A 21,711-nucleotide genomic window follows, 5' to 3' on the forward strand; every position below is an offset into this window, starting at 1 on the left:
GATACAGATGGAAACTTTGCAAATTGGGATTTAAACCTTTTCTTCATGTTTTTTTGGTATCTCCTCTCTGGTTTTGGCAGTTTGCTAGTATGTTTACTTCTCTAGCTCTTCTTGGAAAGACAGAGTATATGAAGTGGTGTGTGGTATTGGGAAGAAACCTTGATTCTGGGAGCCCTTGGTTTTATAGATTCTAGTTGGACCACTTTCTAGGTCTTTTTTTGTTGTTGTTGTTCCCTAAGACTATATTATCTCTATGTTTCCTTGCATTTCTAAGATTTATGAGTGATCACTAAGATACTTATTATAAAGTGTGAACTGATAGGTATATGTTAAGGTGCTATAGTTCTTTAATGTTGATAAAGAAGATAGAGTCCTTAAACAAATGTGGTAAGAACCTGCAGCAAAATCAGTCATGCTTTGGTGAATTTTTCCCCCTCCTTTCAAAATAACAAGTCAGCCTTGCCATCATAAGGAAAGTTCATTTGGTGTTAGACATGAGGCGTGTAACTATGACTCACTTGTGCCAACCAGGTGAGCAAAACCACGCTGATGAAAAACATGGGGCCCAGTTCTTCTCACTTGAATGCCCCTAACTATTTTGGTATTTGGGGAAAGTTATTTCATCTGTGATCTAAATTGCTGCCTAGATGGGGAAGTTTCCTGGGCTTCTCCCACATGGTTAGCTTCTTGAACCACATGATGTCATAATGAATTATTTGTTTATTTCATTAAATTGAGGGCTGGGGCCGCATGAATACATTTGTGTGTGCATGCCTAGTACCTTGCACTGACGCCTGAGAAATAGGTGACCAATAAATATTTGATAAAAAAAATGAAAGAACTGTATAATAGGTTCTATAACAGTTTTTTTTCAGGAAGTGTAATCATAATTCCAAAACAAGTGAGTGTTAGCAGCTTCTACCAACACCTGGATTGTCTCTCATATTTGTCTTCTTCTAGGACTTTGTAGGCTGTGAGTTTCATTCTTAGGAAATGATATTTTTTATTTTTTTTATTTATTTTTTTAAGTGTCAGTTCATTTTTGAGAGAGATTGTGCATGAATGTGCGCAGTTGGGAGAGAAGAGACGGGGACAGAGGATCTGAAGTAGGCTCTGTGCTGAGAGCAGAGAGTCCCCTGTGGGGCTCAAACTCACAAACCATGAGATAATGACCTAAGCCAAAGTCAGACACTTAACCGACGGAGCCCCCCAGGCACCCCAAGAATATTTTTTAAAGTGATTAATTTATCAAAATGTATATACCAGTCCTCATTTTATAAACAAGAAGATTCTACCCAGACTCATTTTGCCTTTTTTCCATTTTTAAAATTTTATTTATTTGTATTCAACTTAAGTACTGTCCTGTAACTTTTTCTTCTTAACATAGGTTTTCTACAGGGGTCAATAAACTTTTTCTTATAAGGTCAAATAGTAAACGTTTCCGGCTTTGTGGGCCTTACGTATTCTAAGGCAGCTACTCAGTTCTGTGGCTGTAGCGTGGAGGCAGCCATAGACCATATGTGACCAGTGGGCCTAGCCGTATTCAATAAAACTACTTTCATAGAAGCAGGTGACCTTCTCTCCTATAGAACTCATGTTTATCATTTAAAATGCTATATAATACTCCTTTATGTTTATACCTGAATATTTAGGACACTATTTTATTCTTGGTTTTGTTTTTTTAACTTTTCTGTTGCAATGAGTGTCTTCCTACATGTAGTATGTATGTGTGTGTGTGTGTGTGTGTGTATATATATATATATATATTTCATTTACATGTACCTGACACTTTCTGTAAGGTACATTTCAAGAACTCTTTAAAGTCTTGTCAGATTGCTATCTGAAACCACAGAGGTGGGGGAGCCTTGACTTAGCACCCCCAGCCTGTCTGACCAGCATCCTGCAGAGAAGGGAACACAAAGAGACACTGAAAAGAATGCTAAGGGGCATCAAATGAGGTGCCAATATGAGTGGTTTTGACCTATAAAAATAGCAGTTGCATGTAGTTTTGATTTAATAAATATACATTTTATTGGTCTTTTTACACAATACGCCCTCTAATGTTGCAGCTTGATCATATCCTAAGGCCTTTGTTTCAATGTTTCTCATCCTGAGCTGGGGCTTCAGCAGGGACATGAGGACCGGTAAGCTGAACTAATGCATGTGAAGATATACTTAGCCAGCTGTAGATGGACAGGTTTCACAATATCATGAACCACCAATATGGCTGCCGAGTATAAATCTGTATGAGTAGTCCATACTTACTTACCCTGTGCTGTATGTATAGCTTAGTGGGTGGTGAACCCCAAGATTCAAATCTAGTTTTTTTCGATTCTAAGGCCAAATATTTTTAACTCTATTCCTAAATATGATTTGAATTCAGAGAGAGTCAGATGCAATAAGGTAATTTTACCTTTAGGTATAGTTTAGCCCATACATTCCTCTAAACTCAGGGATTGCAAACCACAGGCCTGGTTTTGTAAATAAAGTTCTATAGGCATGCAGTCTGGTTCATTCATTTCTGTATTTCCTATACATCTTTTGTATTGCAGTGGCAGAGTTGAGTGATTTTGACAGAGGCCTTATAGGTAGCAAGCCTTCAAATATTGTTTTTCTGGCTTTAAAAAAGAAGTTTGCCAATCCCTGCAAACAGGTAAAGTAATACCTGTTACATTAGTTAGGACTTGGCAAACTAAGCTTATGAATCAAAAATAACCTACTGTGTACTTTTGGAAAGAAAAGTGTTACAATTCAGCTGACTGCTGGCAGTTTGTTTATGTGTCGTCTGAATGCTTCTGGGCTTTTGTTCCATTAAGTTAAGTTAGTGCCTGAAATTGTGCCCAAGTCCCTCCTCACTGAAATTTAACATGAATTTTTCCTTTCTTCCTCCCACACTCTGGGCTCTCTTCCTCTAGGAGGAGATGTTACAACATGAGGGTTTGTAAACTCTGGGACCTAAGTATTTGAGTTCAAATCCTAGATCTGTCACTTTGTAGGTATCCAGTGGTAACAGTGGAATAAAGGGCCATATTAATGAAATATAATGGAGAGAATATTTAATAATCAGGTTACTCTTCTCTCCCCAATAATCAGATTATCCTAATAAATTGTGAGGTTGACAGAAAAAAGGATTTTGTTTTGTTCTATGGAAATTTTTCATCCTTTATTTTTATAGTTTGCTGGAATATTTCTTTGAGTAGAGAAGTATAGTCTGACAGATTGAACAGGATTTTGTTTCTGCACATAACTGCTCTGTTACCTTTGGAGCCACTCATCCTCTCCGAGCTGAGCCTCTACTTACTTGCTGGGAAAATGGGCTTATTGAAGCCTCTCTCCCCAGAGGCTTAGTGAGGCCTACATGAGGAAGCTTTCGTAAAATGCCTGCCATGGGGCAGATGCTCTTAAAATGTTAGTTTTTTCCCCTGCTTTTCATTCCCAGAAATGTTTTGTTATGGAAATTTTGTTTGGCAGTCAGTGCCTGCAATCATAGAAAAGTTTATTTCTCCTCCTTTTATAGAGTAATTCTCAGAATGTAACCTCTCAGGGTGAATTTTTTCTTTTGGTTGGCAGAGGCTGGTTCCCAAGATGAAATGAGAAAGGAGCATCTTGACTGTGAATGGGAGCCGGGGAAAGGGGCCTGACAGAGGAGCACCGATTCATTCACTGCTGTTCTTCCCTTACTTGATTGCAGTATGAAGAAGAGCACGGCAGGGTAACCAGTTACTGCCACGAGACCATGCCTGGATGGGTGCACGATGTGCTGGGCCGGAACTGGGCTTGCTTCACGGGAACCAAGGTGGGAAGTACCTCTGAGAATGTGAATGTGAACACAGCACACCTTGAGAGTCTCCCGGAAAAGTGAGTTGTTACAAGGGAAAGATACATTTAATTTTGTTTTATAGTATGTAGAAGGATGCAGTGATATTAATTCTAGGAAAATTTTGTTTTGATTACATACAGTTTATTTAACGTAGAAACATAGATCATATTATATAAAACCTAACTGGAAAAAACGTGTGGAGTAATGGAACGGAGAGAAGAAAATATTTTTTCCAAGAGTAATGGACCAATGATGGCTTTCAAGAAAATTTATATGAAGGATCTTAGAATTGCAGTGCCAAATAAAGAAAAAGCATTTTATCATTGCCATGTTTACACACTTGTTTATGCAGCAGCAAATCATAGGTGATAGTAATTGAACATAACTTTAAAAAAAATTTTTTTGACATTTAGTTTTGAGAGACAGAGAAGGAGTGGGAGAGGGTCAGAGAGAGAGGGAGACAAAGAATCTGAAGCAGGCTCTAGGCTATAAGCTTTTAGCACAGAACCTGACGCAGGGCTCAAACTCACAAACAGTGAGATCATGGCCTGAGCTGAAGTCGGATGCTTAACCCACTGAGCCACCCAGGCACCCCTGAACATAACTTTTAAACAAGGGCAGTGAATAACTGCCCATGAGTAAATTCTTCCCAGCCAGGCCACGCAGGCAGCGAATGATCCTACAGTAGAGAAGTTGGGGACATGGTTCTGAGGTAGAGATGATGGGGACAGCAGTTTAAAGAGGACAAGTTGCCCTTGTCTGGGAAGGTACACACAAAGATCTAAACTAACACATCCTCTCCATTTTGAATTTAGCTTTTAAATTACTTTGCTTGATTTGACCCTTGAGCAACACATTTCCTATTAAACTGCTCACTTTTCACTCTCCCACTTGGGATGTGCCATGTACTAATGTGCTCTTTTTGGTATTTTAAATAATGCCTCACTTAATGAAGAAGCTACTAACTGGAGTGCTCAGAACCTATTCTGCTTCACCTGTAAAAGAAGTATGTGGGACTAAATTGCCTTTAAGGTCTCTTTCAGCTCTTAATGATCTGTTATCCCATAGTGAAGTACATTATTTTTAATTTTCTTGAATCTTAAACACTAAAAATAATAGTGTTTAAGACCTACCTTGTCATTAATATAACATATCCCTGTCTGCTGTTTTGCTAGATGTCATTGATAAAGCAAGAAAAGCAGGGCTGACTTACCGCTTCTCGAATACTTGAAAGTCAGCAGTGACTCTCATCATTGGAAAATACTTCAAAATAGACCCTTACAATTTAAAATTTGCCCTTGTATCTAAAGAAACAAACAACTGTAACTTGTTTTTATTTTGTTAGTGTTGTCAGAAGTCAGATACAGGAAGTTTTAAAATCTATTTGAAAATAATACCTCTATGGTTCCACACTCTGCAAGAAGGAAAGAACTTTTGATTAAAAAAATATACACATGATTACAAAGTAGTTGCACATTTTTCTTATTATTTTCAGTGCTCCCAAGTCTTTTTTTTTTTTTTTTTGGACTATGTCAAAATAATTCTTCTGTGAACATCTAAATAAAAAGGGGAAGAAAAGTTCACAACATGCCTACCTGTTACTCAAATTAGGTGTATCTTGCTTTGCATAATTGGGAAGTCTTGGATAATGAGTCCCACTTACTGATAGAATCCTCTTAAGTAGAAATAATATGGTGTATTCTGTAATTCCTAGTACCTGGTGCATAGGTTTGATATATATTTGTATTGTATGACTAATCAATTCCCCTGTATTCTCTCTGTGTTAGATATATTTATATCCACATCCATACCCATACCAAGCATTTGATATCAGGGAAGCCAGTGCTTCTCAGATTTTAATATTATTGTGAATCAGCTGGGAATATTATTAAAATGTAGGTTCTGATTTTGGTGGTCTGGATGGGAAACTTGGCATCTGCATTTCTAATGGGCTTCCAGGTGCTGCTGCTAATACTGGGTTCAAAAACCAAATTTGAGTAACATGGATACAAGCCTAATGTCCATATTTAATTTTTTTTGCCTCCTATGTTGTAGTGCTTGCCATGCTATATGTACATTACGTACAGTTTATAATGTTCTCGCCTTTTTAAATTATTATTACAAAGTTATAAAGCTGCTTTGTAGAAATTGTAGGGGGTGGGGCAAGGTGGTGATTCTATGTTGCCACTCAGAGATAATGGGTTTTGGCATTTTTTTTATTTTTTAAAAGTTATTTATTTTGAGAGAGAGAGAGCGTGAGAAAGTATGTGTACTGGGGAAGGCACAGAGAGAGGGAGAGAGGGAATCTCAAGAAGGCTCTGTGCTGGGGTGCTCACCTAGGGCTTGAGCCCAAAAAACGTGAGATCGTGACCTGACCCGAAGTCAAGAACCAGACACTTAAGTGACTGAGTCATCCAGGTGCCCGTTGGCATTTTAAAAATGTATTTATAGTGTAAGTATATTTTCACCAAAATTGGTTGATTCTATATAAACTTCTTTGATATCCTGCCTTTTTATTTAAATACACTCTGAATACGCTTCCGTATCACTTGTTAACATTAAAAATAACACTGCCAGTTATTTTACCAGCAAAAAGTGATTTTATTTGGGAATAGCAGAGAATTGCATCTGGGACAAGTAAGCTATGGCAAAAACTATACACAAGTGTGCGGAACAAAAGGGAAGCATGCTCTTTTATAGAGGAAAGGAAAGAACTGGTAAGGCTATGCTAAGCAAAAAAGTCCTTGGAGTAAAATGGGAGTTGGAAGTATAGTGGCTTCTCATTGGCTGAGCTGTGGCCCTCTCTCATTTGCTGTGCTGATGCCAAGGGAGGAGGTAAGCCTTTCTTCCTCCTGCTGGGATAGTGAAGTAGTATCCACTGGCAAGGTCCTTATCTTCCTGTTGGATTCGCAATTGGTGAAGAGTGCTAGGGCATGAGAGCTCCCCCTGCCAAACCTCATTTTAGTGAGATTTCCTTTAATTAATTTTCACACACTAAATAATCTTCTGTACATTGTTACTGAACAAACTTATCATCAATGAAGTACATTATTTATTTAACCAGTCCTTTATCTTTCAGAACATTTATTTAGATTACTTACAAATCTGTCAGTATTATAAGTGTTTCATCGAACATCCTTATACATACATCTATTTTTTTAACATTTATTTATTTTTGAGAGAGAGAGGCAGAGTACGAGTGGGGGAGGGGCAGAGAGAGAGGGAAACACAGAATCTGAAGCAGGCTGCAGGCTCTGAGCTGTTAGCACAGAGCCTAAAGCGGGTCTTGAACCCACAGACCATGAGATCATGACCTGAGCCGAAGTCAGATACCCAACCGACTGAGCCACCCAGGCACACCAACTTGAACTTTTATGGAGACATTTCAATTCCAGGCTCTTGTTTTGCATCTCCTCAGGCAAAAGTGAAGGGTGCTTTTTGGACCCTCCTCATAAGTCGTGTCTTCATATGTGAACAAACCCAAATTTGCTTTGGTGCCAGAAAAACTGAGCTCTGTTTGAACAAAAGCTATCAACAAAAACTGCTATAAACAACAGTTTGTTTAAAATATGAGGGGTGAGGAGGAGGATGTATTTCAGAAGCCTGATGACGTTAGTGCCAAATTAAGGGGATTTTTCAGATCAAAAATTGGTCACATTTCTTGTTAGAGTGTCTGATGCAGTTACTCATGGCTCCCAAAAATTCTTGAACAGGGTTAATAGGCTCATACTCTGAATATCTCACTACAAAATGACGTGAGTCTAGTGAAATTTCATTAAGGTTGAGTATTTCAGGAATCCTAATAACCCGGCTTTTGTTCTCTGAAATTGGATTTTATTTTATCTGATAATTTCATTTTATCTAAATTTTGTGTTTTGTCCATGTGATGTTTGACTACATCATTGACTATTATGGAAATTCAATATTATATGACTCTTTTTGCACTGTGGTGCATTTAATATTGTTGATTTTTATACTAAAATGTAAAATAAAGATTATTTTGAAGATGTGAATAAAGTGGTTCAGTTGCATTGCCAAAAAAAGCAAAAAAAAGAAACTGCCTTCCTGAAATATTATTCTACTTTCCACTCAGGCCCAGAGTATAAGGATGCCTACTTTAATGTAGTCTAATTACATCTATGAGGAGGATAACTGAGGCTTTCTTCTTTTTGTTGTCAGCTATGCTAATAGGCTCTACCAATATAACCATGACTTTGTGAAAGCGATCAATGCCATTCAGAAGTCTTGGACTGCAACCACATACAAGGAATATGAGACTCTCACCCTGAGAGAGATGATTAGGAGAGGTGGTGGTCACAGACGGAGAATCCCAAGGTAATAAAGCATATCTCTTTACCGCTAATGAAGATATTTGAATGCCATCCTCCCATACAACCTGTTCTCCCTGGTTTGTCCACCATGTTATTGCTCATTCCAACTTTTAAAAAAAATTTTTTTTAATGTTTTATTTATTTCTGAGAGAGAGAGAGAGACAGCGTGAGCAGGGGAGGGTCAGAGAGAGAGGGAGACACAGAATCTGAAGCAGGCTCCAGGCTCTGAGCTAGCTGTCAGCACAGAGCCCGATGCGGGGCTCGAACCCACAAACCGTGAGATCATGACCTGAGCCGAAGTCGGACGCTTAATCAACTGAGCCACCCAGGCACCCTGCTCATTCCATCTTTTTACAGTATCTTGTTTTGTGACCATCTCCCTTTCCTTTTCACATATATCCTAGTGTTCTGAGTCCTATTTATGGGTCTTGCTTTCTTAGCACCTGTCACTGCCATCGTTTTCTGGCCATTTTCTACATGCCGGTGTAGGGTTTTGTCATTTCTCTCTGCATTATGGATCAGCCTCCCACCTCCTGTCTCACTAGTCCCGTTTCTTTCCCTCCCAGTTCCTGTTCTTAAACATTCTTTAAAATGCCAGTTTCATCTTCCTGTATCCAGCTATGATTGTGTTACTACCTATTATGCAATAAATAAGCTTAACCTGGTTAATCCAAGCCATCTAAATTTGACCATGCCTCTAGTCAGTATCCTTGAGCTGCTTCCAGACAATATGACACAGTTACTGAAAGCTTTGCTGTCAAGTTATTTCCATTCATGCTACTCTTTTTGCTTCAAATAGCCCTCAACTTGCCTACAGGAACTGTCAGATTTGTCACTATAAAAATCTCAAAACACTCTCTGTTATCAGGTCCAGCAAACAGAAAATTGCTCCTTATTTATCAATGTACCTCTACTTTCCTCACCCAGTTGTGACACTTCCCATGGCATAGTTCTTACTTTAGGAAATTAGGTCAAAAGTACTTTGAATTTATGTTAGGAAGTTTGTAGATTTTTAAAAATTTCCTCAAACCTATAGCTGGATCTATTAGAATATATACTCCCTTAACATTTGTTAAATGGCCAAGGTTATTCCTGGGATGCCGGACCTCATTTTAGGAGAAATTGATCTCACCAAAGGTCAGAGAAGTAGAAAGCAATAAGCAGTCAATGGGACTCAACAGATCGTGTAGAGGCAATTTTCCCTTGGTACATAGAAACATTTTTCAGTTTTCAGTGACAACAATGATTATTTCTTTAATAATCTCTGTAGAGTTTTGGTTCAGATTTTGTTTGAATGGGCCATTAATTAATTAAAATGCATTTCTGATTTTTTTCATTTGCAGACTAATAATCCTAATACTCACATTTTTCAACTGTGGTGCTAGATAGAGATTTTTCCTATCCAACTGATAGCATTCTCTCTTAATCCTGCCCCTTTCTCAAAAGAATCACCTACAGTATTTCTCAAAGTGTATTCTAAGGAATTCCCAGTCCATGAGACTTTCTGGTTAATGGAAATTAGGAAAGAGAGCATATTGTATTCCTTCTCAGATTTGCAAAAGTGAAGGAGTTATTTTGTACATGTGTGAGACAGGAAGTAAGAACCATTTAGTAAAAATCCAAAGGAGCACGAGAGGAAGAGGTTTCAGCATCTGAGCCCCAGACATAATTGCTTTGCTATGTGCCATGTGCCATGTTTCTCAGGAACTCTTTTTTGTTTGACACTTCTCTCTGTCTCTGACCAACCACCTTTGTTTTAAAGAAGGGCTAGCTTTATGAAGGGCTGCTTTTAAGGCTAAGGCTCCATAGAAATGTAAAGATAGATGGAATTGAGTGAAATGGAAAATTCAGAAGCAGACATTGTGGTCTGGCTGCCTGTTTTTCAGTAGCATTTTTGTATATAGATTAGTTCTGTTATAAGAATCCAATGACATAATAGAAACTCAGTGATTCTTAATTGAGGTTTAGGGTGTCATCGAAACTGCCGAAAGTATAGAAAAAGTGTATTGGTTATGGTCATCTCCCTGAGGTCACAGCTTTCACCAAATTCTTAAAGAATCTAGACCCAAATGATTAAGACCCCAAAATGTATAGTGTACCTATAGTGTTTTATAATTCTTCCCAGCCTCACAAATTGCTTTCACTCTTCATTTTCACATCATTGAGATTCTGTTGTCACATTCTTTTAGTTTTGTCTGTGTATCGACAGGCAAATACTGTACCTTATAGGATGGTAGGAAGAAGGAAGTTAACACTTGAGTACTTGCTTTGTGCCAGTTGGTCACTTAAATAAATGTATCCACGTCATATTTAATCATCTTAAAGACATGGGTGATGATGATGATGATGATGATAAGTTATCATCCTAAGTGCTTAATCTACTAAGGATTTGCGGAGATAGGAGCTTTTCTAAGCACTTGGTAATCATTACTACACTGAATTTTTAGTTATCTTTTGAGGTATGTATGATTATAGCCATTTTAATAGGAGTTAGTTGTAGTTTTGTGATGTTAAATTCTTTGACAAATGTCACACAGCTAGTAAGTGGTGGAACCATTTGTAGGACGTAAGTATGACCTAGGATATCTGCTCAGAAATTACATTTTGCTACCAAACTTAAATATCTTTTTTAAAAAATTAAGTTTGTTTTTTTTTTATTTTGAGAGAGAGAATGAGAATGAGCAGGGTAGGGACAAAGAGGGAGAGGCAGAAGAATCCCAAGTAGGCTCCACACGGTCAGCACAGAGCCTGATGCAGGGCTCCAGCTCATGAACCATGAGATCATTACCTGAGCCAAGATCCAGAATTAGAGGCCTAACTGACAGAACCACCCAGGCGCTCCCAATTCCTTTTTTAATCTTTTCGATTACTTAGTGTATTCTTAAGTATATACAAGACAATTAATTATTATGGATTGATTGAATCTTTTATCCTCTCAGTGTGAAATCATGGAAACTTTATTTCCTTCCAAAAATTGTTTGCACCTAATTTTTACTATAAACCTTGAAAGAAATATCCAAGATTTTCTTCTTGATTTGTTTTTTTCCCTGCCCTAAAATTTTCATGGTGCATAGTTTTTTATGTACCTTGGTTTTTTCATTGACATTATCTATGTTGTATGTTTTATAACTTATGACTCCTTTGTATTTGTTATTGTAATTGCTCTATGTTTCATGTCTATTTTTTATGTTTATTTATTTTGAAAGAGAAGCAGAGTGTAAGTGGAGGAGAGACAAAGAGAGACACAGAATCTGAAGTAGGCTTTAGGCTCTGAGCTGTCAACATAGAGCCTGACATGGAGCCCGAACTCAAAAGCCATGAGATCATGACCTGAACCTAAGTCAGATACTCAACTGGTTGAGCCACCCAGGCATCCCATTTGTTTCATGTCTTTTAACGCTGTCTTTCATATAGTCACAGGTCACCTCACTTCATCTCTGTGTCACATAGAGCTTCTAGCAACGTCCCTGGCTTAGTTAGTATTTTAGTGGAAAATTGATATTTCTGTATGGAATATGCTGTCTATTTTTATACTTCCATGAGGTTATCATTGCTAATTTAATGAGTGATTTTTCCCTCTTCCTTTGTTTCATCTCACTTCCATTGTGTCCTAGCATTGATTCGCATCATCTCTAAAAGTGAGAGAGGGAATTAATTGGGAATAGTTGCAGAGGACATGAAGAAGCCCAGAAACAGTCTTTGCCAGTGACTAAATTGGAACCTGGTGAAAGGGACCAGATAACCACTGAAAACTTAGAACAGTGTGATATGGCTAAGTTGAATGAGAAATTCACATAGTTTGTAATCAGAAAGATGCATGTTATCATAGTGTACACAGTAATGCCCTAACTAAAGAGCTGATAGAGTATAGAAGTGAGTTTTTGTTGGGGGCTGGTGGGTAGGTGCTGCTGTGTGAGTAGTCCTTAAAGTAGAAATTAGGGAAGAACTTCTAAAGGGGTTACTTCTAAGCAGTGGGCAGCAGGCATTTGGGGTAAGAGGAGCAGCAGGAAAGCATGGAACACTGAAGTCATTTTGCAGACTAGGAAAACTCCCAAGAAATCTAGTGTGTCTAGAGCTAGAATGCTGTTTGTTTTAAATTGCTAACTTGGAGAAGCTTGTAGAACAGTTTTCTCATTTCCAGACAATGTGTCGATCCTCCATCCATGGTCCCAGGCAACTCTTCTCTTTGTGTCTTGCTTTCCAACCATAAAGGTGCAGTTCTATAATGATGAAGCATTTCTGTCTGTTGTTTATGGAGCTAGTCTGGCTACTTTACTTAAATCTCTAATCTCTGTGCTACTTCCTTTTAACCACCTCACGATCACCACTAACCATCTCCTGAGTCAAACCTTAGTAGTTCCTTTATTTTCTCTGTATACTTTGTAGGCCATCTTCAACTTCCCATGAGTCTATTTTCTTAGTCAAAATCTGTTTAAGAAAATGCAGCTATTGAAATATACTAAAAATAGCATCTCGGTGATATACATAACTAGTGTCCTTTCATAAAAGAAAGTAAGTGGATCCAGAAAAAGAAATGGATAGTGAAGGCCATTTACAGGACTTAGTCATATAATTGAAACACTGCATAGTAGATTCATTGTTGTATAGTTGAAACACTGATGGGGCAGGTGAACCTTGGGCCTGAATCTATATTCTAGGCAGCAGTGTAGTTGAAATCATGGAATTAAGGGTTAGGAAATCATCCTCAAAAGAAAAGCTATATGTTCATGTCAAATGTATTTTTTCCATCCTAGACCCAAACCTGCACCGCTGACCGCTGAAATACATGAAAAGCTTTTACGTTTGCCAGCATCTTGGGACTGGAGGAATGTTCGTGGTACCAATTTTGTTACTCCTGTTAGAAACCAAGGTAAAAAAAAAAGTGTGATTTCATTTATTCATTCTGAAATACTGAACATTTACTAAATGCCAGGCTCTTCGGTAGATTCTGGGGATACAGGGATGAAACAGACAGGATCCACTTTAGTAAAGAAATGGAAAATATGTAGCCAGTGGCTACTCCTTCCTTTTGTATCCATGACAGAAAATAGATAATCTTTGCAACTGAGCCCAGCATTTCTACAGTAGCCTTCTCAAAGTATATTCTAGGTAGCTAATGAAATTAATCAGTAGCAGGTAAGACAAGCTCGTCTCTCTCCCAAGGAGGAGAGACTCAAGTGGAAACAAAGAACTGCACAGAATTGAAATCAGTCTTTTGTAAGTGGTTTGGTGGAATCTGTCTTTGTTCCAGGGCCTCACACTCTCCACCCTCTGCTCTCCACTGTTTAGTTTTTAGTTACTGTACGAGGCCAGAAAAATAGATCCTTAAATTTTTTTCTGCTATAGTAGATTTTGGGGGCTGTGTAAGGATCTTTTTAACTCATTTTATGTCAGAACATGACATATGATGGTAAGTATTAAACTAGCTTCCTGAGTGGTGGCCTTGCTGAGTCCAGATTTATCAAAAGTATCACCATAATTGCATTTTACCCATTATTTTCAGAAATTTGATACAGTATGAGTAGATTGAATAACTCTTCCTCTAATAGTACTTGATAGCAAGTTATCTTGTTATCCTAAATTTTAGCCAACAGTGACTTGGAGAATCATTTATACCATACTCAGGTTTATTGCTTCTAAACTCATTTTGAAGATAATTATAGTACACACGACTGATTTGTTACTATAAAATAGGTGTAGTATTTGCTGTCTGGAAACATTCTGATTAGTGCCTTCTGAGAGGATTGTAAATTAATAACACCCCAAAATAAATTGTTCTTCCCCTAGAAATTCTGTGATAATCAGCCTGTCTGACTCCTCAGCATTCACCACCAGGCCTTTAATTCATCCTCACTAAATTCTGGCAAAGTGTTGTGAGTGTACAGAACTTTGAGCAGGCCTTAGAGCAGCCAGCCAGCAAGGTTCCTGTCCTACAAATGACATCAGAGGATTCACCTCTTTGTCTTTCCTTTTACAAGTTATTCTGGGACTCCTCAGCTCTAGAGAAAGAACTCCTGAAAATTCTCCCCTACCCTTTCTTTCCTGGAGAGGACTTCTTTGGAAAGGAGGGATGGGAGATGAGAGAACTTTACAGGTAATGGAGAAATGAATGGAAAGTGAAATTAAAAGGTTGATGTCAAGAGAGGGTTAAAATTTACTCTGTCATCAAACAGATTTCCTATACTTACCTGAGAGGATTATGTAAATACTACATGTCAAGTGTTGATTATTGAGGGCCTGGCACATATTTGCTTTTGCTGTATTATAGAGTGTTTATAGAGCAACTAATGTGTTAAGATTTTTTTTTTTAATGGCTGAGGATATAGACTAATATGACATGGCTCTTGTCCTAGGGATTTGCAGTTTAGCAAGACTTGCAAGCAAAAATATTAAAGTGTAATATGGTGACTGCTTTAGTGAAGTGTTTTTAAAATTCACTGGGGACATAGGAGAAGGTCAAAAGAAAAGTTTAGTTCCACTCACTTCCTGAAAGATACAATTGACTGGTGATGAGACAGTAATACAGGGGAAGGAAATTGGACTTTTTAAAGCCAAATTTTTTGACATTGGTTTTCTCGTAGCTTGGCAAAAGCTGTTGTCTCCTGTTGTCTCCCATGTTCTATATTCTTTGAGTACTATAAATATGATTTGTACAAACATGGGCAATTTTTAAAGGTTCCTCTTTTGACTTCCTTTCTGGTTGTCTTTACTTTGGGTTGGGGGAAAAATTAATTATTTATTCTTGGAAACTGGACTACTTGGAAATTTCCACTAACATTAGGAGCACCAGTGTTCTAGATGACCCAGCGTTCAAAATTACCCAAGTTAAGGGAATTCACAACTTTGCTGTATTCAGAGAGCAAATCAAGATGAGTGAAAAAAGAAACATTGTGAGGAACAAATGAGGTTTTATCTTGACACTTGACAGCAGCTTTAAGCACCAGCACTGTAGCTAGATTTACATCTAAGTGTGAGAGGGAAGAGAAGCTAGGAAATTGGAAGACTTTGACTTTCTTTGTTCTTCCTCTGCTATACTGTCTCTATTATTGTAGCTTCAAGAGAGAAAGGGAGTGTCTCTGAGGTCACGTTAGTTAGGAAATGCAGTGTTTTCCTAACGCCTAAAACCTAGTTCATGTAAGTCTTACTCTAAATACCATCTGTGCATAGGGGCCTTAAACTGTTCCACACTATTCATTTTACATACAGGATAAAAAGAAATGCCAGAAAGGTCCAGGGACTTGCTCAGAGTCACACAGCTGAGTGATGGTGTAGGGATAGGGGGAGACTCCTCCGATTCCTTATTCTTAGTTGAGTGTGTTCTCCACTGTGGGAAGGTGCAGCCGAACATAGTTAAACCATGTGAAAATCACATTACCCATTTGAGATGGTGGAAACATGATTACTGCAGAGCTCTGTCTGGGTCAGACCCCCTTATTCTTTGTTGTCTTGTTGTCTTAAGGAATAATGGTTCTGTTAAAATCTACATTCTAGCCTTGACTTTTTGAAAGGAGGCGTTAATTTCTTTGGCAGCTGACACATTCTTCTGGGAATATCAGTGGCTTGAAGATCGTTATTGCCTTACTTCATTGCGGCAGTTTCTCTCTCTTAACAGCACATTCTGAGCCCTTGAATGTACATGTGGCCTATCCCTCCCACAGTGCTGGACAGTCGGATGAGGAGGGTTCAGTGGTTAGTACCAAGAGACATTATTTCTGTGGATACCATGGCCCAAGAATGCTGGATGATCAAAATGGGGCCATTTCCCAATACTCGGGATGTTATTTATTACAAGACCCTGGTGTCCTTTGAAAGGAACACTGGCTTTGTCTATTTACTGTTGCTGATCTAGTTCTCTGACACACTATCATTTGAAAGAGGAGTCCCAAGGATAGTGTTATTTCAATGGTTTCAAAAACAAAATGCACAAGTAAATTTTGGCCTGTTTAGTAACTTGATGACAGGGAAGAAAATTTGAAAATTCTTTTTTTTTTAACTTTTTAACATTTATTTATCATTGAGAGACAGAGACACACAGAATCTGAAACAGGTTCCAGGCTCTGAGCTGTCAGCACAGAGCTCAACGCGGGGCTCAAACTCACAAACCGTGAGATCATGACCTGAGCTGAAGTCAGACACTCAACCGACTGAGCCACCCAGGTGCCCCTGAAAATTCTTTAAAGTAGATGCATACCTATGAACTAAAAAGAACACAACCTGCTTTATGAGACACTTAGATACTAGCACCTGCCATCTATTAGTTTTGTGACGTTGAACAGGTCATTGCTTCTCTCTGAGTTTCAACATACACATTATCAATTGGGTACTATACCAGATGAATTCCAAGTGTTTGTCCTAATCTTAATTTAGGAGATCTCCTAGCAGCAAAAGCAGTATATGGTATGGATAAATCTGAGATGTTTATAGGGAGAAGTTTGAGGAACATCTGAAATCGTAGCAGTTAAAGGGTAGTAGAGTTCTAATGGACTCTAGTCCAGGACCTATGGCATTGTTCAACTAGTCAAGAGGACCAGGATTCTGCCTCCCTTATTGCTTAGAAACAAGTAAAGGTTGACTGCTACCAATGAAGTCCCTTTTTTTTTTTCCCTAGATGTAAATCTATATCCACTTGTTCATAATTGAGATTTCTTTCTAGAAACATGCACTGAGTTTCTTGATTGCATCAGGTAGCTAGATGAAGGCACACTTCCTATGTACACTCAAAGAAATTCACGGTTCAGTTTGAGGAAAACAACATAAGTAATTCAGGTAGAGTGTAGGGTGTTGGGGGCTGAGCACAGAGTTTCCTGGCTTTCATTTGTACTCAGGGATGAATGTGAATCAGCATCATCTGGGGAAAGGGAAGAACAGTGCCCTGATAGTATTCTAATACATAATGTTGTTTTGGATACTTTTCTCTCTAAGGAAGGCAGTTACCAAATTATTGATTTCAGGTTTATTAAAGAGAACAAAGACAACATACTCTTTATGTGGAATGGATTTTTTAATGTAATCTTGACTATTCACTAATCTTATTTTATTGCATAAGGGAGTGCTCACCACTCATATAATTTGGTAAATAATATATTAGTATGTTGAATAATATCAATTGTGTATAACTACATTTAATACCAATATTTTTGATTTGGTGCAAACATAACTCCATGTAGAATTTGTGTCCGTGACAGAGGTGAAAGAGGCTGTATAATGTTCATTTATTCCTAGAATGTAACAAGTTGAAATCCCGGTTTTGTGACATGCATGCCATATTTTCTTAAATGCATTTATGTGTTTACTCACACCTGGTAAAGAAATGTAGACAAATGATAGTGTTCATATAAACTACCTCATAATAAAACATTTTCCTTCTCTTGAACCAGCAGCTATATCCCTAGCATTTACTTCTTACGTAAATTAATTTTGTCTTCACCAGAGCATTCGGGTATTTAAAATAAAGCAGTTCTCTTTTCCCTTGTCCCTTACCTCTATCCAGCTACTTTTCGTGTTATTTCCTCCAGGTGACACTTCTAAGGGGACCACGACTGTATTGCTCTTACCCTTTTCCTCTTAGAACCAGCCTGTTTTCAATTTCAGTACCTCCATCTGCATTATAGCTTTACTTCCTCATTGGCCACCTTAAATACCATATCTGTCATTATAATTACTCTCTTACCTTTCTTTGACTTTGTTGTATTTTGCTTCCTCAACCCTGGTTAAATTTCTATAATACACCCATACTTGAGCCATTCTTAGCATTAATTCCACCCAATAAGTAGCTTTAGAAAATGCTGCTCTGGAGATATTTAACAGCTCAGTTCACATGTATCCCTCCATAGTTTTTCTCAACTGAATGGCTCAGAATGCTGCAGACATAAGTTATTTCTTCATCAGGAATACTATCAAATTCTTTTCAGAGATTAGAGGAGTTTTTTGGGTTTCATTTTGCTTTGTTTTGCCTCCTAAAATACTCTCAAGGAAAGCCCCATAGAGTAACCTTTGCCTTTTGAAAGCTGACATCCTAACGTTTGTCTAAAAGGTTAATAGTGTTTCTCTGTAGAATCTTCTATATTGGGCTGATCCTTATAAACAACAACAGCAACACACAATATAAATATACTAACTGTATCTCTCCACTCACATTTTTCTGTGTTTCTTTGAAAGTGCTTCAAAATTCTCTTGGGTTATATATATCTTTCTTTTCCATCACCAGCATCCTGTGGAAGCTGCTACTCGTTTGCTTCTATGGGTATGCTAGAAGCAAGAATCCGTATACTAACCAACAATACTCAGACCCCAATCTTGAGCCCTCAGGAGGTTGTCTCTTGCAGCCAGTATGCTCAAGGTAAGTGTTGTATTTCAGGCCCTGTTTCCCTGGCTGTAGTCCGCCATTGTTGGCAAAGGTAAAAGGATGGTGTAGTAGAGAGCACAGTGTCTATAGTCAGAGCCCCTGGGGACAGGTTCTGGCCCTATCATTTATTCGTGAGTGTCTCTCCTGGAATTCACTACATCATTCAGGAAAATGTCACTAGTTACCGTGTACTGAATGAGCACTAGCTCGTAGGAGCCTTTTATGGACATTATCTAATAGTGCTCAAAACCCTGAGAGGTAGATATCCCTGTTTATAAACAGGGGACAGACATGAAGTTGTTCTGTAATATTTTGAAGGCCACACATCTTCTAAACAGTAAAGTTTCAGTTCCAACTAAATTCTTACCCCAAAACCTAATTTGTATTAAAACCTTAGTAACACTGGTTTCTCTCTGGGAGAAAATTAAAATTCTGTATATAGGCTTTCAGAACAAGGCATGGGAATCTATGTAGAAAACCCAGCTGCAAGTGATTTAGAATGAAATATTCTAATGTTAAAGTTTCTTGCTGTCAACCCCAGACTGGGCCACGACAGAGTGAAACTGCTCAGAATGATGATTTGTCATTGAGCCTCTTGTTCTTTTTGAAATACTTACTAAGCCCCAATATTGTGACTTCTGAGCCCTGGGGACTATAAGTAGCAAGACAAGCAAGTCCTTACTCTCATGAAGCTTACACTTAAGCGAGGAAAGTAGAAGTTAATAATTAAAAGAACTGTGAAGAAAAACTACAGGTTTATGGATGTGTATAATAAGGTAAGGACTGGAAGAAGGTGATGGGGACCTGATTTAGACTTTTTTTGCAGTAGGTAGTCAAAGACTTCCTTCAGGAATAGCCACATTTTGGTGTCTGGCTATTTAGTAATGAAAATGATATAATAGCCAACTTTTGTTGCTTTACATGTAGTAATCAATCCTACAAGGAAGGTACTATTCCTATCTATATTTTACAAATAAGTAAAGAGAGATATGGAGAAGTTAAATTCTTCACACAGTTTTGGATCTGAACCTACATAGTCAGGCTTCAGAGACTTCCCACTCAACCACTATGCTATAGCTACCTTCCATGTTAGGTGCCAGATAAATGTCTGTTAATTAGATGGGGACTAGAGGATAGTTAGCTAAATGGCTCATGGATGAATGAAGTAGCATTTAAACTAAGAACAACTCTTGGGGGTAACAAAGAATTACTGGAGTAGGAAAGAAAAAATAGGAAATGACACAGTTTCTCCTATGCCACTCTCTAATGCGTGTTATTCATCCTCAGGCTGTGATGGTGGCTTCCCCTACCTCATCGCAGGAAAATATGCCCAAGATTTTGGGCTGGTGGAAGAGGCATGCTTCCCCTACACAGGCACAGATTCTCCGTGCAAACCGAAGGAGGACTGCATCCGTTACTATGCCTCTGAGTACCACTATGTGGGAGGTTTCTATGGAGGCTGCAATGAAGCCCTGATGAAACTTGAGCTGGTCCATCACGGGCCCATGGCAGTTGCTTTTGAAGTCTATAATGACTTCCTCCACTACCACAGTGGGATCTACTACCACACTGGTCTGAGAGACCCTTTCAACCCCTTTGAGCTGACTAATCATGCCGTCTTGCTGGTGGGTTATGGCACTGACCCAGTCTCTGGGGTGGATTACTGGATTGTTAAAAACAGCTGGGGTGTTGGGTGGGGCGAAGATGGTTACTTCCGGATCCGCAGAGGAACCGACGAGTGTGCCATTGAAAGCATAGCAGTGGCAGCCACACCAATTCCTAAGTTGTAGGGTATGCCTCCCAGCATTTCTTACTGACTGCCATTGGTTATGAGGGGATTGGTGAATCACCGATGGAGACTTTTGTAGTAGCAGTTGCAGAAGATTACAAATCGATTCCTATGAAGATTTATGCCTTTAAAATTAAAACTGCCTTTGATTTGAATACACCTTCCCATTGACCTCTGGCCTGCTTTATAGCTGTGCAGTAACAAAATGCAGGATATTGTTAATCATTTGTAACTCAAACATGTTATATTTTTTAAAATCTTTGTGAGAACAGAGACTTATTTTTTAATTGTAAAAATCAAGAAAATATGGCAATGATTATTAAATTTTTTAAAAAATTTTAATAAGTGTTCAGGTGATATATATTATAGAATTTATGTGTGTGCTTAACAGTTTTCACCATTAACCCCTCCAGTTAGACTGATGTGTATTACTTATGTAAGTACTTAAAAAAATAAGAATTTGAGGAACTAGGAACCTTTATGATAAAGGGAAATAATGACTAGTTAACCCTAAAATGATTCCCTGGATATATGACGAGCTAGAGGTTGTAGAGAAAAGAAATGAGGTGTTTGGGGGTTTTTTTATGTTTCTTTTTGACAGAAAGAAAGAGAGAAGTGGGGGGACAGAGAATCCGAAGCAGGCTTCGCACTGTCAGCACAGAGCCCAACATGGGGCCCAAACTCACGAACTCTGAGATCATGACCTGAGCTAAAGTCAGGCACTTAACCGACTGAGCCACCCAGGTGCCTTTCTGTTTCTATATGACAGAGATCACTACCTCATCCACAATGGCAGAATTCATTAAAAACGGTGATTAAATGGAATACCATGATTTCCTCAAGCCATGTAATTAAACTCTTAAGGCATACAAATAACAAGTTTCATAATCTAAACCTTGTTTACATTGGTGCTAATAGAACATATAATCAAAGTCTTGACAAATTGAACTCTGGAAAAAATCGCAGGGTATGGGAACTCTGGCTAACCTCCCCAAAGACATTTCCAGGAGAACAATGTATGTTGTATGTATGGAGACATTACCTTCTACGAAGGAAAATAAAGTTTAGCTGGGCAGTCAAGAACAAGCAAGACATTGACTTTGGTGCCGAGTGTGTGGATAAGCTTTCTGGCTCTGACTCATGAGAGTCTTAGGCAGTTTTCTGAAACCAGTTTCCTGGTCTGTAAGGTGGAGATAATGGGATAGATAACCCTTACTGCGTAAGCTCTCCGTCTCTAAACCCTTGCACTTTTGTATGGCCTGGTTTGCTTTATTTAAGTTCCACACTTTCATTATCCCAAGTAGGAAAACAAAAGTAGAATCAGATAATGCAATTTCCCAGTCATCCAAATAAATTGACCTCTATTTGACCTCTAACCATTGAATCCAGGAACTGATAAGGTTTGAATAGTAAAGGATACATATAC

The 21,711-nt window shown here is 38.3% G+C and overlaps 1 protein-coding gene across 1 annotated transcript in view; it reads left to right on the forward strand.

The window, feature by feature from the left end:
- The window catches only part of CTSC (cathepsin C), a 37,614-nt gene extending 16,972 nt beyond the window's left edge, over nucleotides 1-20,642 (forward strand). Inside the window, exons 3-7 of the mRNA XM_077763048.1 lie at nucleotides 3,692-3,858; nucleotides 8,000-8,155; nucleotides 12,906-13,021; nucleotides 18,359-18,490; nucleotides 19,784-20,642. Of these exons, the coding sequence (XP_077619174.1) occupies nucleotides 3,692-3,858; nucleotides 8,000-8,155; nucleotides 12,906-13,021; nucleotides 18,359-18,490; nucleotides 19,784-20,286 (1,074 nt within the window). The 3' untranslated portion in view covers nucleotides 20,287-20,642. The remainder of the gene's footprint in view (nucleotides 1-3,691; nucleotides 3,859-7,999; nucleotides 8,156-12,905; nucleotides 13,022-18,358; nucleotides 18,491-19,783) is intronic.
- The last annotated feature ends 1,069 nt before the right edge of the window (nucleotides 20,643-21,711 follow it).

This window comes from Crocuta crocuta, unplaced genomic scaffold (genome assembly GCF_008692635.1).
Source record: "Crocuta crocuta isolate KB4526 unplaced genomic scaffold, BGI_CrCroc_1.0 scaffold614, whole genome shotgun sequence".
Taxonomy (NCBI): domain Eukaryota; kingdom Metazoa; phylum Chordata; class Mammalia; order Carnivora; family Hyaenidae; genus Crocuta; species Crocuta crocuta.